Below are 14,920 nucleotides of genomic sequence, written 5' to 3' on the forward strand. Positions count from 1 at the left end.
CACAGGGATGACGGTCAGTTCAGGTTGGGGCATCTGATCCCCAAACTGCACCCCACAATCTCATTTCCAGCTAATTCCTGCCCCACCCTCTGCCCATCCCCCCGGGAGACACAGCCCGCTCTAGACATCCCATCCTGTGTGGCATCCCCACCCCTGCCTCCACCCAATGCTGATCTGGCAATGCCTAGCTCCAGGCCCACACCACCCTCCCAGACCTGCGTGTCCCCCACCCTCACTCCAACGGAAGCCACAGGACCCCCGAGAACCACTTGAATGTTAGTGTCAGCACCTCTGGGGAGACAAGGTCAGTGCCCCAAAGCCAGTGGCAGCTTGTGTTTTTTCAGACAAGGTTTTTGGAGTGCAGTCGGTCACAGCTCACTGCAGCCTCAACCTCATCAAGCGATCCTCCCATCTCAGCCTCCTGAGTAGCCAGGAGTACAGGCACACGCCACCACGTCTTGCTAATTTTTCTATTTTTAGGGGGTAGAGACGGGGTTTCACCATGTTGCCCAGCGTTCCTCCCGCCACGGCTTTCCAAAGTACTGGGATTACAGGCATGAACCGCCGCACACACCACTTGTATCTCCTATGCCCATGTCAAGCAGCAGCAAGGCGGTGGGAACGGCTGCACCTGCACTGTGGCAGCTCGCAGGCCTCCCTGACGTCCAGGCGGAGCCTTTCTCAAGTGTGGGTGCCTTGGGTCCGACCCAGGACCCCCTCCCCAGCTCCCGTCCTGTGGAGGAGACCCCACCATGCTTCCTCACCACTGGCTGGAGGTGTCCTGACCCCCTGCCCACTGCGCCCTAACATTACTGACTCTAAACCAGAACCCAGTGCCCACCCTGTCCTCACCGTCCTCACCCCAGGGCATTCTCAGTGAGGGACGCCCAGGCCCACCCACTCCCTGGACTCACTTCTGTCCCCCCGAGAGACCTTGCCCGGGACATGTACCCACCTATGCCCTCTACTGCCCACCTCAGCCCTGTGGGCCCCAGTGGTGAGGAGGGGAGTCCTCACGGCCAGCCAAGGACAGGATAGTGATGAGGGGCAGGGGAACGAGGGCCACCAGGCCTTGGCTCATGATGCCTCCAAATTCCCCAGGGCCTCCCCAGAGTCTGGACACCGCTGCATGGCAGGGTGGGTGTAGCCTGCCAGCCACATGTCCTCTGCCCCACCCCTCGCTGGAAATGCCTGTCCCGATATGGCCCACGGGTCCTGCCGTTGCCCCTCACCATGCTCCCTGATGTGTCCAGGCTGGCCTGGGGGTCGTGCTACCTGAGGCGGCAGAGCTGAGCCAAGGTCCAGGACCAGTTTCAAGAGGGTGGGCCAGGCTCCTCTGAGCCCATTTCCAGGGCAGCCCCTGCACCCTTGCCGTGCTGGACTCGGTGGGGACGTCTGGGTGGCTCTCTGCAGGTGACACACGTGCTGTGGCTGGCCAGGTGGGTGGCAGGTATGTGGGGGTGGAGCTCTCAGCTCTATCACTGCCAGGCCCTGGGGTGATGCTGGGCAGAGCTGTCCCTGCGAGGGCCCTCGAGTCCAGGAGTGGGCGAGTCCGGGATGGTTCCAGAGCTTCCAAACCCACATCCAGCCCAGGATGTGAGAAGCAGCCCAGAAAGGCCTGAGCCAGGCTGTCCTGGTGGGGCAGGTACTGTGGGTCCCGCCTGCCCAGCTGACAGGAGGCAGCCAGCGGATGCCCGGGTGGGAGGGGCTCGAGTTCTCAGGGTGTCCCCCAGCTAGGACTCATGCAGGGCAGGGACCCCTCATGGGAGGATGGGGAGTCACATGGTGCCCAGGACCCCCGACTGAGGACTGCAGCAGACCCGTCACAGCAAACGGAGTGGAGGCCTGTATTTCACACCTGCTCACTCACTCCATGGCTTAGAAAAGAACACGTCCACCGCGGAGGCCGCAATGCCCACCTACAGCAGGTCGTAGAAGTAGTCCAGGCCCTGGCCCAGCTCCCAGATAGAGACCCCAACGCCCAGCTCCCGGGCCAGCTCCAGCCGCACCTGCAGGGACTGGGCACAGATGGAGGTGTGAGCACCTGCTGGGGCCTGTCCCCCCAACACCCAGGGATGTCCTCCAGGCCGAGGGGCAGCACCGCCTAGACCCCAGGCCAGTGCCTGCTGTGCTGTCGCATGGCCCACCCCTCCCCCGGTCCCATGGCTGGCAGCACACGCACCTTCAGGGTTGGGTAGAAGACGACGTGCCTCCCACTGCGGCTCCTGCAAGACAAAGGGACCGTCAGCCCATCCGCCCTGCTGGTTCCAGGCCTCCTCCCCTCACAGCCAAGGTCCACGGCCTGTACTCCTCCCACCCACCAGGTGGCCACCTGCTGTCCAGCTGTGCTCCAGGGCCGGGAGCAGCAAGTGAGCTCGCGACCCTGAGACCCCCTGGGCCCTGCTGCTCCCTCATCTCCACCCCCAGGGCCCCTCCCTGCACACAAGGCCGAGGTGGGCCACGCACTTCAAAACACTCACTTCTTGTACTCGAAGAAGTGCTCTGAGGCCTGGGTGTCCCACACCATCCGGGGCCTGTGGTCCTTCAGTGTCTGGATGTACCTGGGGAGACCAGGATATGGATTTGGGAGCCCACCCAGCTCCCCCACAGCCCCACCCTGTACCCCCAAAGGCTGTGGCTCTCAGCAGGGGCAGGGCCACTCGGGGCAGCCACTGTCCCCAGTGGTCTGGGGGACAACACCTGGTGGGGTGGCCAGAGCCCCAGGCCCTGTGAACCCTGTATTAGAGGAAACCTCAGGAAAAACATCTTCAGGAGCTTCCTCGGAAGAAGCCACCCCGCCGAGTCCTTTCAGTGGCCTGGAGAGTGACACGGGGCCTGAAACTGCCTGACCCTGAGGGTGGCCCTCAGGCCGCGCAGCGGCTGCTGGACAGGGCTCCTCACTCTGTCCAGACCCCAGGTGAGGGGCTAACCAGACAGGCCTCAGGCTGCCCTGGCCCCACTGCTGGCCCTGGACTGATGGGCAGTGCCTCGTACTGGGTGGGCAGTGCCTTGTACTGGGGATGGCTGCCCGGGGCAGTGGTTTCTGCACCTTTTTTTTTTTTTTTTTTTTTGAGACGGAGTCTCGCTCTGTCGCCCAGGCTGGTGTACAGTCGTGCGATCTTGGTTCACTGCAACCTCTGCCTCCCAGATTCAGGTGATTCTTCTGCCTCAGCCTCCTGAGTAGCTGGGACTACAGGCACGCATCACCATGCCTGACTAATTTTTGTTATTTTTTAGTAGAGATGTGGTTTCACCATATTGGCCAGGCTGGTCTCGAACTCCTGACCTCGTGATCTGTCCGCCTTGGCCTCCCAAAGTGCTGGGATTACAGGCGTGAGCCACCGCGCCTGGCCTCTGCACCCTTTCAAAGACTGAGTCTGCCTCAGTCTTGAACAATGACCACCCCATGCCCAGGACTGCAGCAGGCCCCTCCTGAGCACCAAGAGTCAGTGGTTTGAGAACCACCCCCTCCTTCACACAGAGGACAGGCTCATTCCCAAGGTGCTGGGGACACGACTGCGGCTTCCAGGTCACGGGGCCCTGAGTGTGTGCGCATCTCACACTGCACATTTGGGACCAGGGCAGGTGGTTCCAGAACACTATGGGCCACAGCCACCAGCAGCACCGACAGATGGTTCTGGAAGCTTCTGGTCTCCACAGACAGGAGTCTGTGCAGGTGGAGGCAGCTGACAATGGAACATGACCAGTGCCTGCTGCGTGAGGACAGTGCCCCCCACGTGCCTGGGGCTGCAGCCTCAGGGAGGAGGCCTGGCGTGGGGCCTACAGCCCGGGCGCCATGTGGGAGGGGAGGACAGGCAGTAGGCAACTGCAGGGGCGCAGGGACCTGGGCCGTGTGGCATGACATCTGCAGGATCCTAAGGGGTCACGGATGGACAGTGCAGAGTTTATCCAAGTGAGAAATGGCCACAGGACCGCACCTCGAGCCACCTTTCTGCTCCTGCCCAGGAGTGGTGGGATGTTTGAGGCTCCCAAACGGGAAAGGCTGCTGTTCTCCTGAGCAGGGCAGAGTCCCCTTGACACTGGGAGCCTCTTCCAGACTAGGGCACATGTCACTTCAGAGCTGTGAATGGGAGCAGCTGCCACCCGCCCAGCAGTGCTCGACAAAGTGCCAGACCCCATCGGGTAGCTCTGGCCTTTTGGGGCATGGAGGCTGCTCTGCAGACATCAGACCCCAGCAGACACATGGCAGGGAGGGTGGGAAACAGCATTCGGGCAGCCTCCCCAACCCAGACAGTTTCCCTTAGACGCCTGTTTCTGTTTTTTTGAGACAAAGTCTCGCTGTCACTCAGGCTGGAGTGCAGTGGCATGATCTTGGCTCACTGTAACCTCCGCCTCCTGGGTTCAAGCAATTCTCCCACCTCTGCCTCCCAAGTAGCTAGGATCACAGCCACCCGCCACCACGCCCAGCTGGTTTTTGTATTTTTAGTAGAGATGGAGTTTCTCCATGTTAGTCATGCTGGTCTTGAACTCCTGACCTCAAGTGATCTGCCTGCCTCGGCCTCCCAAAGTGTTAGGATTACAGGCGTGAGCCACCGCACCCAGTCCCCCTAGACTCTGGTAATGGGATGGCAGCAGTGGCTGGCAGCTCCAGCCATCCCAGGCCTGGAAAAGCACTGCTGGACCCCTGCCCTCCTGTGGCTGGGCCAGGCCCCTCAATGGCCACATGCAAACATGGTCCTTCCAGAAGCCCCTCCAGACCAGGCAACGTCATGGAGGCTGCCAGCATAGCCACAACCCCATCAGACAGCTCTAAAATTACTGCATTATCCTTAACTGAAACACCACTCAAGGTGTTGTTGGTGTAATTTGCAGCGTCCCCCCTCAATATCTGCTGGGTGGCTCTGTGAGAAGAATGGGATGTGCAGGGTCGTGGGCAGATACCTCAGGGCAGGGTTGGCCCTCGGGCTGTGGGGAGCTCTGGCCACGCCACACACTCCTCCTCCTGGGGGGCCTCTGTGGTCACTGCTCAAAATCTGCTGCCTCCAGGAGGAGGTGAGGCTGGGGGTGGCCAGGACCCCTGAGAGCACTGGGTGCCTCCCACTCAGGAGCCCCAACCTGGTGGTTTGGCGAGTGGGTGGTGACCACGCTGTGGGGGCAGCCATGACCAGGGCGCTGTCAGGGACCCCAACCCCAGGAATCGCTACTCCCAAGCAGGCCCTGGGGACGAGGAGAAGCTGGAGCCCAGGTGCTGGGTGGGGGTGTGTGCCCAGCTCCCAAAAGCCCAGGGAGGGTCTGAGAGTCACTCCTGGGGAGGGAAGGTGGGGCCACCCGGTATAGGCGCGGGGCTGAGTGAGGACGGGCAGCTGCAGGCACAGCAGAGGGAGTCCAGGCCCACAGCAGAGGGAGGACAGTCCTCAGAGGGCCACAGACACACACAGGGGCTGGGTCCTTGGGGGGCCTGAGTGGCCATCCAGGCTGGTAACTGGGACCCCCTTGAGGGCTTACAAGACCCCAAGGAGCATGGCTGGTGTGATGGACAAGCACACCAGGGGGCCAGGCTCCCAGGAGGAACAAGGGCCACACAGGTCTTTTGGGCAGCAGGCACCAGCCACAGTGAGTGGGGAGCGAGCGAGGGGCCTGCCTGGGAGGAAGGAAGGGCCACAGAGAAGGCAGGGGAAGGTGAAAGTCCGAGAGTGGGTGCAGGGAGCACTGCAGGAGCCCAAGGGAGGGACAAGCACATGGACGGGGAGGATGTAAGGAATAAGGACTCAATGAACACGGACAGCTCGGCCTCACAGAAACATCCAGAACAGACAAACCTACAGAGACGGTGGGCTGGAGGTGGGCACAAGCTAGGGCAGAGAAAGAGGGCACAACTGCTAAAAGGCACAGGGCTTCTTTTTTTGGGGAGCAGTAATGAGGGTTGTACAATTCTGTAAGCATATTAAATGCCACTTTGAAATGGTGCATTTTATGGTATGTGAATTTTATCCAACCTCAAAAAAAGTTGCAAGGCCTCAAATGGAAAGGGTCAAGGAAAGCCAAACAGGATATACACACAAAACACACCGAGACGCACCACAGAGGAATTTAGGAGGACCAGGGACAGAGGTTCGACGCGTTTCTAGGAAGAAAGCAGATCAAGTGTGAGAAAGATGTTCTTGGACCTCCTGATGTGTGTGTGTGTGGGGGGCGTCACCCCACGGAGACCAGCTTGGAAACTTTTGGAGAAAGGGCTGCAGAAAACCAAAATAAGTGGGATGAGAGGCTTGCTCCAAAGCCTGGGGACTTTGCCAAGGTCTAAAACGCAAGGATTAAAAACAGAGGGGGCCGGGTGCGGTGGCTCACGCCTGTAATCCCAGCACTTTGGGAGGTTGAGGCGGGCGGATCACCTGAGGTCAGGAGTTCCAAGACCAGCCTGGCCAACGTGGTGAAACCCCATCTCTACTAAAAATACAAAAATTAGCCGGGCATGGTGGTAGGTACCTGTAATCCCAGCTACTTGGGAGGCTGAAGCAGGAGAATTGTTTGAACCTGGGAGGCGGAGGGTTGCAGTGAGCTGAGATTGTGCCACTGCACTCCAGCCTGGGTGACAGAGTGAGATTCCGTCTCAAAAAAAAAAAAAAAAAAAAAAGAAAAAAAAGATGCCTATCAGAGGGAGGGAGAGAGGGAGGTGGCACTGGCGGGTGGAGGAGGGAACTCCCAATACCCAATACCTCGCCTACACTCTGTGCTGTGGCCCGGGTGGAGCAGGGGTACCGACCCCCCAGAATAGCCAAGTCTGAGCAATCCCTCCACCCTGCCAACCAAAGAGGCCCTTGGAGGGCTGGCCCACATGGACACACTGCTGCTGTCATGCCGGCCTGAAAGCCTGGGCTCGTGACTCCTGGGAGGGCAGTGGGCCATGTTTCTCCACTGCCCTGAGCAGCTCCGGGCCCAACCCTACAGCCTTGGCCCAGTGGCTGGCGGGAGCCCTGGTCACCCACCAAGAAGGGCGTCCCTCTTTTGGCCCCTGAGTGGAGGCCAGCTCATGGGAAGCCTCGGGGGAGGCCAGCATCAGAGGCTGGTGGGGGCCTCTCTCCTTGCGTCTGCCCAGGCAGCCTCCTGAGATGCAGAGGGCTGACAAGAGCATCTGACCAGATGTTCCAGGACACCTTGACTCCATGTGCAGAGCCAGCCTCGGCTGAGCAAGGAAGGAGCCTGGGGAGGTGGCCCCAGGATCTCAGCAAGGCAAAGTATGAGAACTCCGGGCCAGGTGGGATGGGGAGACACGGGACGGGAGGGGAGCAGGAGCTATGCACCTGTGTCTCGTCTGCCTCCAGGTGTGTGCCTGTGTGTACCTGTACCACAGCTGGGGCCAGGAGCTATGCACCTGTGTCTCGCCTGTCTCCAGGCGTGCACCTGTGCTACAGCTGGCACCTGAGGACGCAGTTACCAGATATGGTGACGGAGCCTCCAGACCCTTCCTGGCCACACCCAGAACCCAAGTTGGGTGGCTGCCTCTCCCCAGACTTAATTTTTTTCTTTCTTTGAGATAGGGTCACTGGGCTCAGTGGCTCATGCCTGTAATCTCAGCACCTTGGGAGGCCAAGGCAGGTGGATCACCTGAAGTCAGGAGTTCCAGACCAGCATGGCCAACATGGTGAAACCCCGTCTCTACTAAAAATACAAAAAATTAGCCAGGCATGGTGGCACACACCTGTAGTCCCAGCTACTTGGGAGGCTGAGGCAAGAGAATCACTTGAACCTGGGAGGTGGAGGCTACAGTGAGCTGAAATCAAGCCACTGCACTCCAGACTGGGCGACAAGAGTGAAACTCCATCTCCAAAACAAAAAGATAGGGTCTTGTTCTGTCACGAAGACTGGAATGCAATGGTGCGATCATAGTGCACTGCAGCCTGGACCTCCAAGGCTCAAGCGATCCTCCCTCCTCAGCCTCCTGAGTGGCCGGGACTACAGGTGTGCAACACCACACACTGCTAACTTTTAACATTTTTGTAGAGATGGGGGTCTTGCTCTGTGACCCAAGCTGGTTTCAAACTCCTGGCCTCATGTGATCCTCCCCCCTCGGCCTCCCAGGCTGTAACGATTACAGGCGTGAGTCACCACATGCAGCACCCCTTGGACTTGACCCACCGGCTGCTAGGGCTGTCCTGGCTCCAAAGGTATAGCAGTCATGGTATGCTGTGAGCCGCCCTGAGCCACCATTAGAAAACGATTCCCTGTCCTGGAGGCAGCAGGCAGAAGACAAGCCTGGTGGTGCACAGCTTCCTGCAGGGAAAAGTGCATGAGGCCCGGCTCTGGCCTCAGGAGTGTGTGTCGAGAGAACCCCTTCCTAGGACCCCTCAGGAGCCCCCACAGGGCTCTGCAGCCAGCTCCAAGGAACAGGTCCAAGGGAGTGGAGGTGCTTCTGGCTGGTGGGAGGAGGGGCTTGCAGGCTCAGGCCAGGGCTGCTGTGAGCAATGGTGAGGCCCCCAATGCCAGGCCCAGCCCCCTCCTGAAGGGAGGACATAGCTGATGGCTGGCCCTCCCCAAGCCCACCCTGCAGACACTGAAACCCCAGGCCAGGTGCTCCTATCTTCACAGGTTTCAGTTGCCTCTCAGAGCTTGAGTTCAACCAGACAGCCCTCCTCGGTGGGTGGACATCCTTCTTCAGGGCTGTCCTGTCTGAAATGTGGGATCCAGCCATGTCCTGACCGGAGGCCCTGAGGCTCACTGTCTCCCTCTCGTGGAGGCGGGCGTGGCTGGGCCTGCAGGTAATGCCAGCCAGTCCCTGCACCTGGCCCCATTGGGGATGTGCTCAGGAGCTGCTGCTAGTCAGCCAAGGCTCCCAGAGGCACAAGCTGTAGACACTGAGGGCCCCGGGCGTGGAGAAGACCTGGCTCCTCGTCACTGGCTATCGGAGAGCGCTGGGGTGTTAGGAGAACACGGTGAGCATGAGGCCGGGGATTGGGGCTGGGGTTGCTGAAACTCTTAGCGCCACATGAGGCCGAGGGAGTCAAGTCCTGGGGTGGCCATGAGGGGCTTGCCACACCATTCTATGCACTTCTATGCTTGAAGATTCTCACAGTAAAAGATTCACAAGACAGAGAGGAGGAAAACGCCTAGGTCCACCGAGTCGTGGCAGCAAAAGACGCCACGGCAGTGATGAGGACCACGTGCCTAAGATTCAATCCCTGCTGCTGCCGGCCTCCCAGACGTCCCCTGGGGGGTGACAGACAGGATGAAGGAACCATGGGCTCCACTCTGCAGAGGACACAGTATAGGCTGGAGGAGCGAGGAGGCTGGGACTGGATGACTGGCTGGTGTGGGTGGCAGGCGCCTCATTGCTTGGCGGTGCACGTGGTGTGTGGGGGCATGTGAGGCTGGGGGCTGTCTGCTCTTTAGGGCGGCCGCAGCTAATAAGTGAGATTTCAGCTAGAAAAGCAGACATTTGGTGCCAACACAAGGCGAGAACAGAGGGTGAGGAGGGGCGTCTGAGCTGATGTCGCCAGAGCTCAGCAGGAGCTGGCACAGGTGCAAGGACAGATAAGCCTCGAGAAAGGGCCAGGGAGAAGAGCCCCAGCTTCTAGAACAGATAGGGAGGACCCACAGGACACCCCACAATGGGTGGCCCATCTCACCCTGTGCACGTTGCAGGCAGTGAGCCCTTGGGCTGGATTTGGTGTCCAGAGTGAATAACACCTGTCCAGGGCAGGACCACAGGGTGCAGATGAACAGTGCAGCTGAGAGGGAGGTCGGGGCTCGGGGAGGGGCTGGACACCACCTGGGCAGAGCCAGGGTCAGGAAGAATGTTCCAAGGAGCTGTGAACACGGCCCCTCCACCGCGCAGACATTCAGGCGGAGGCAGGGGTGCCGTCCACTCGTAGACGGGACTCTGGCACAGTTGAGAGCCAGGAACCTACCCAGGGAAGACACTGGTGGCTGTCAGGCATCACACTCCCAGAAGCAGGGTTGCCTCTGCCTGTGATCCTTGCCAGTGTCCCCCTTGGACTAGAGTGGGCGTGCCCTCCCTGCTGTACCCTTGAGGCAGGAGCCATGGCTGTGCAGCGTCAGCACTCTCTCGGCCGGCTCGGCAGCTGTGAGGATGCACGTGTGAGCGAGTCTTGGCAGCCGGTTATTTATTCCAGCCTTGCGGGAGGTGCCCCTGCTGAGCTGGCATCTGTGCCGCTGCCCTGGCCAAGGTCTCTAGGCAGGGACAGACAGGGCAAGAGCTACTGGCCACCCAGGATGGGACGTGGGGACGGGCACTCTAGGGGCCCCTGAGACCCACATCTCCCCATGGCCTGCTCCCCTCCAGTGGTCCTGCATCCAGGCTGGAGCCTGCCAGGTGCCCACACCCCTCCTCTGTGCCACTCAGGCCCAGAGGTCATTAACAAGGGCACTTCGGGTGGGCGAGGAGGGCAGATGAGGGGACTTCTCAGCTGGGAGGACCCAGAAGTAGTGCCTTTCTTTCCTGACTGGGTGCACCCAGACCGACCCCAACTTGTGCAAAGCTGGGGGGTCCTGAGGGCATACACCCCCACACGCTCACATACACACCTTTGTAATCAGAATTCCTTGGCCCCAAACCCCCTAGCCAATTCTCAGAACAATCATGGGTGGGTGCAACTGCCCAGGGGAAGCTGCTGAAGGCTTTGGTTGTTTTGGAGACAGGGTCTTGCTCTGGAGCCCAGACTGGAGTGCAGTGCAGTCTCCACCTCCACAGCTCAGGCATTCCTCAGCCTCCTGAGTGGCTGGGACCACAGGTGTGCACCACCATACCGGCTAATTTGTTTTTAAACTATTTGTAATGATGGGGTCTATTTTGCACAGAAGATCTCGAACCCCTGGGCTCAAGCAATCCTCCTGCCTTGGCCCCACAAAGTGCTGGGATTACACGTGTGAGCTGTTGCGCCAAGCCACACTGATGCCTTGTGTGACCTGACCCAGGCTCTTGTGCAGTGAGTGAGCCCTAACTCATCACCCTCAGATGGTATAATGGGCTGAGCTGTTCCCCTAAAGTCCACAGGGTGAAGTGTGTGATGTCTTGAATGTTCTCTGCAAAATTCACACTGAAATGTAATACGCACTGTGGCACTGTGGGGAGGCGGGGCCTTTAGAAGGCGGCACTGTGGGGAGGCGGGGCCTTTAGAAGGCGGCACTGTGGGGAGGCGGGGCCTTTAGAAGGCGGCACTGTGGGGAGGCGGGGCCTTTAGAAGGCGGCACTGTGGGGAGGCGGGGCCTTTAGAAGGTGGCACTGAGGAGGCGGGGCTTTTAGAAGGCGGCACTGTGGGGAGGCGGGGCATTTAGAAGGCGGCACTGTGGGGAGGCGGGGCCTTTAGAAGGCGGCACTGTGGGGAGGCGGGGCCTTTAGAAGGTGACTGGGTCATGAGGGCTCCGCCCTGGTGAACGGATTAATCCATTCATGGACTAGTGGGTTAATGGACCAGTGGGTGACCATGGGCATGGGACTGTGGCTTTCTAAGAAGGGGAAGGCGGCCTGGGCAGCTCGCTCAGACCCTGTACCACGGACACCCTGCACCACCTCCGGACTCTTCGGAGTCCCTACCAGCAAGAACGCTCTCACAGAACTGGCCATGGGCCTTGGACTTCTCAGCCTCTATAAGAAATAAACTCCTGTCTGGGTGCAGAGGCTCACACCTGTAATCCCAGCACTTTGGGAAGCTGAGCCAGGTGGATCACTTGAGGTCAGGAGTTTGAGACCAGCCTGGCCGACATAGCAAAACCCTGTCTCTACTAAAAATATAAAAATTAGCTGGGTGTGGTGGCACGTGCCTGTAGTCCCAGCTACTCGGGAGGCTGAGGCAGGACAATCGCTTGAACCCAGGAGGTGGAGGCTGCCGTGAGCTGAGATCACACCACTGCACTCCAGCCTGGGGACTCCGTCTCAAACAAAACAAAACAAAACAAAACAAACCGTGGTGGCACATGCCTGTAATTCGAGCTACTCGGGAGGCTGAGGCAGAATTGCTTGAACCCAGGAGGCAGAGGATGCGGTGAGCCAAGATCGCACCATTGCACTCCAGCCTGGGCAACAAGAGTGAAATTCTGTTTTTTTAAAAAAAAAATTCCTTTTCTTTATAAAGTACTCAGTTTCAGGTATTCTGTTATAAGCAACAGAAAACGAACTAACACAAGTCTTAATCCCCAGTGCCTCAGAGTAGCACTATATTTGAAGAAATAGTCTTTTTTATTCTTTTTTTTTTTTTTATTTGAGACAGAGTCTCGCACTGTTGCCCAGGCTGGAGTGCAATGGCGCGATCTCCACTCACTGCAACGTCTGCCTCCCGGGTCCAAGTGATTCTCCTGTCTCAGCCTCCCGAGTAGCTGGGATTACAGGCCTCCCGAGTAGCCCGCCACCACACCCAGCTAATTTTTTTTTTTTGAGACGGAGTCTCACTCTGTCACCCAGGCTGGAGTGCAGTGGTGCGATCTGGGCTCACTGCAACCTCTGCCTCCAGGGTTCACGCCATTCTCCTGCCTCAGCCTCCTGAATAGCTGGGACTACAGGTGCCCTCCACCACGCCTGGCTAATTTTTTGTATTTTTAGTAGAGACGGGGTTTCACCGTGTTAGCCAGGATGGTCTCTATCTCCTGACCTCGTGATCCGCCCACCTCGGCCTCCCAAAGTGCTGGGATTACAGGCGTGAGCCACAGTGTCCGGTCACGCCTGACTAATTTTTTGTATTTTTAGTAGAGACGGGGTTTCACTATGTTGGTCAGGCTGGTCTTGAACTCCTGACTTTGTGATCCGCCCGCCTTATTCTTTTTCTTTTGTAGAGTTAGGGTCTCACCATGTTGCCCAGGCTGGCCTTGAACTCCTGGGCTCCAGTGATCCTCCTGCCTCAGCCTCCTGAGTAGCTAGGACCACAGGCCTGAGCCTGCACTGAGGAAGTCTTTCAAGACGTGATTAAGTTAAAATGATGTCACAAGGGTGGGCTGTAATGCAACATGACTGGTGTCTTATAAGAAGAGGAGAAGAGGACTCAGGCACACATGGGACCTTGTGAGGACACAGGGAGAAGGCAGTATTGACCAGCCAAGGAGAGAGGCCCTGGGAGAGGACACACACAGGTGCACACAGGACCCTGTGAGGACACATGGAGAAGGCAGTTATCTACAAGCTGAGGAGAGGCCCTGGGATCTACCAGCCGAGGAGAGAGGTCCTGGGAGGAGCCGACCCCACCTTGACGGCACCTTCATCTCATCTCCCACCTCCAGCCCCCAGGACTGAGACGAAGCTGTTATTTCAGCTGCCCCATCTATGGTACTTTGTTACCCTTGAAGACTAGTGCGGTGGCGACTCAAGGCCAACACCTGTCTCCCTTTCAAAAGCCCAACCAGAATTGAGCCTTCCCTGAAGGCCTGGGTGAGCAGAGCCCACAGCTGGAGCTGAGGCAGGGCTGGGTGCATGGGGAGGCCTCTTGCTTTGCACAGGGGATCCTGGGCTGGGAGCCCAAGCTCTGTACATGGCTCCACCCAAAGGTCCCAGAACCAGGCACCATGTCAGGAATGTGGTAGGGTGGGGGACACGAGCTGTGCTTCCAGAGCCTTCCCGGGATACCCAGCATCAAAGGAGGGCCATGGTGGGGGAGGGTGCAGCACACACAGGAGCACAGAGCAGCCCCAACTGAAAGAACAGACAGTTGGGCAGACAGGGCGGCCAGGCCCCTCACTCTGCATTGCAGGGACATGAGAGCTGGCACCCAGTGACTGACCCGTGCCCCATCTCAGCAGGAACAGGGGACCCAAACTAGCCAGGGGCCCTGGGGCATCGCCCTTGCCCGTGCGGAGCCCCGCGTGTCTCAGTGTGTGGCTGAGTTCTCGATGACTCACTGGGTGAGACGTGGGAGAGAAGACGCCAGGCTCTTGGCCCCGCCTGATGCCCAGGCTGACCCCAGGCCCTCCTCAGCCAGCACCCCCTCGTGTCCGCCCCCACAGCAGGGTCAGGCCCTGCTCAGCGACCCAGAGCGCACCCAGGGCCAGAAGCCAGAGAACAGCGGGAGCCCAGGCCTGTGCTGGACCCCAGGACCAGCCATGTGGACAGAGAGGAGTGTGTACGTAGAGTGTCGGGGGAAAGCCTCCCTAAGGGGACCACTACACACGACCCTGGTCTTGCAACATGGCCCACCTGCCATCTGCCATGGAGGGGCTCACGGAGGGCACCCCTGGAGGCCGGGCAGGGAACACTGCCCCAACATACTCCTCTACCCACTGCTGCCACCCTCAGGACCCGCAAATCCAGCAGGTTACCTCTGCCCCTCCCCACGGCCGACCAGGAGGAATCAGGGGTGATGGCCTGGCCTCAGCTCACCTGCCTGGGCTGACACACGCACACACCCCTCACGGAGGGCAGGCCTGTGGGGGACCTGCAAAGACTCGTAAAGACGACAGCCAAGGCCTCCACAAAAAGGACCAGGTTCTCCAGAAAAGTGAGCAGCTAAAACTGTTTCTAAGAAACTCAACTGCATCCAGAACAAAGATTAAGATGATTTATAAAAATGCTAAAACACCCAGCACGCAACATGGTAAAATTCGCAATGCCTGAGGCATCAACCCGAGAGTACCAGGCCCACAGGAAGGCAGCATAATAGGACCCCAAACAAGGAGGAAAAGCAGCCTCCTGAAACCGACCCTGATATCAGAACCAGCAGACATGGGCACTCAGCAGTTCTTACAACTGAATCCCAATCTGCAAAAGTTTAGTAGAGACATGGAAGACGTAAAGGGGACCCCAAGCAAGCCTCTAGAGAATTATAACATGTTGGCTGGGCTTGGTGGCTCATGCTTGTCATCGCAGCACTTTGGGAGGCTGAGGCAGGAGGATCGCTTGAGCCCAGGAGTTCAAGGCCAGCCTGGGCAACATAGTGAGACCCCCATCTCATAAAAAATTTAAAAAATTGAATTACAACACATGAGGTGACAAAAGCGCTGGATGAGATTAACGGTAGGTTGG

At 58.8% G+C, this 14,920-nt stretch overlaps 1 protein-coding gene across 4 annotated transcripts in view; it reads right to left on the reverse strand.

The window, feature by feature from the left end:
* Positions 1-1,823: 1,823 nt before the first annotated feature.
* CHID1 (chitinase domain containing 1) overlaps positions 1,824-14,920 on the reverse strand; it is a 41,682-nt gene continuing 28,585 nt past the window's right edge. For all 4 annotated transcript variants that reach the window (XM_034931890.3, XM_063608012.1, XM_034931889.3 and 1 more), the window contains 3 exons: positions 2,481-2,561; positions 2,183-2,225; positions 1,824-2,018 (listed from right to left, as the gene is read on the reverse strand). In XM_034931890.3, the coding sequence (XP_034787781.1) occupies positions 1,920-2,018; positions 2,183-2,225; positions 2,481-2,561 (223 nt within the window). In that variant the 3' untranslated portion in view covers positions 1,824-1,919. The remainder of the gene's footprint in view (positions 2,019-2,182; positions 2,226-2,480; positions 2,562-14,920) is intronic.

The sequence above is a fragment of the Pan paniscus genome, chromosome 9 (genome assembly GCF_029289425.2).
Source record: "Pan paniscus chromosome 9, NHGRI_mPanPan1-v2.0_pri, whole genome shotgun sequence".
NCBI lineage: Eukaryota > Metazoa > Chordata > Mammalia > Primates > Hominidae > Pan > Pan paniscus.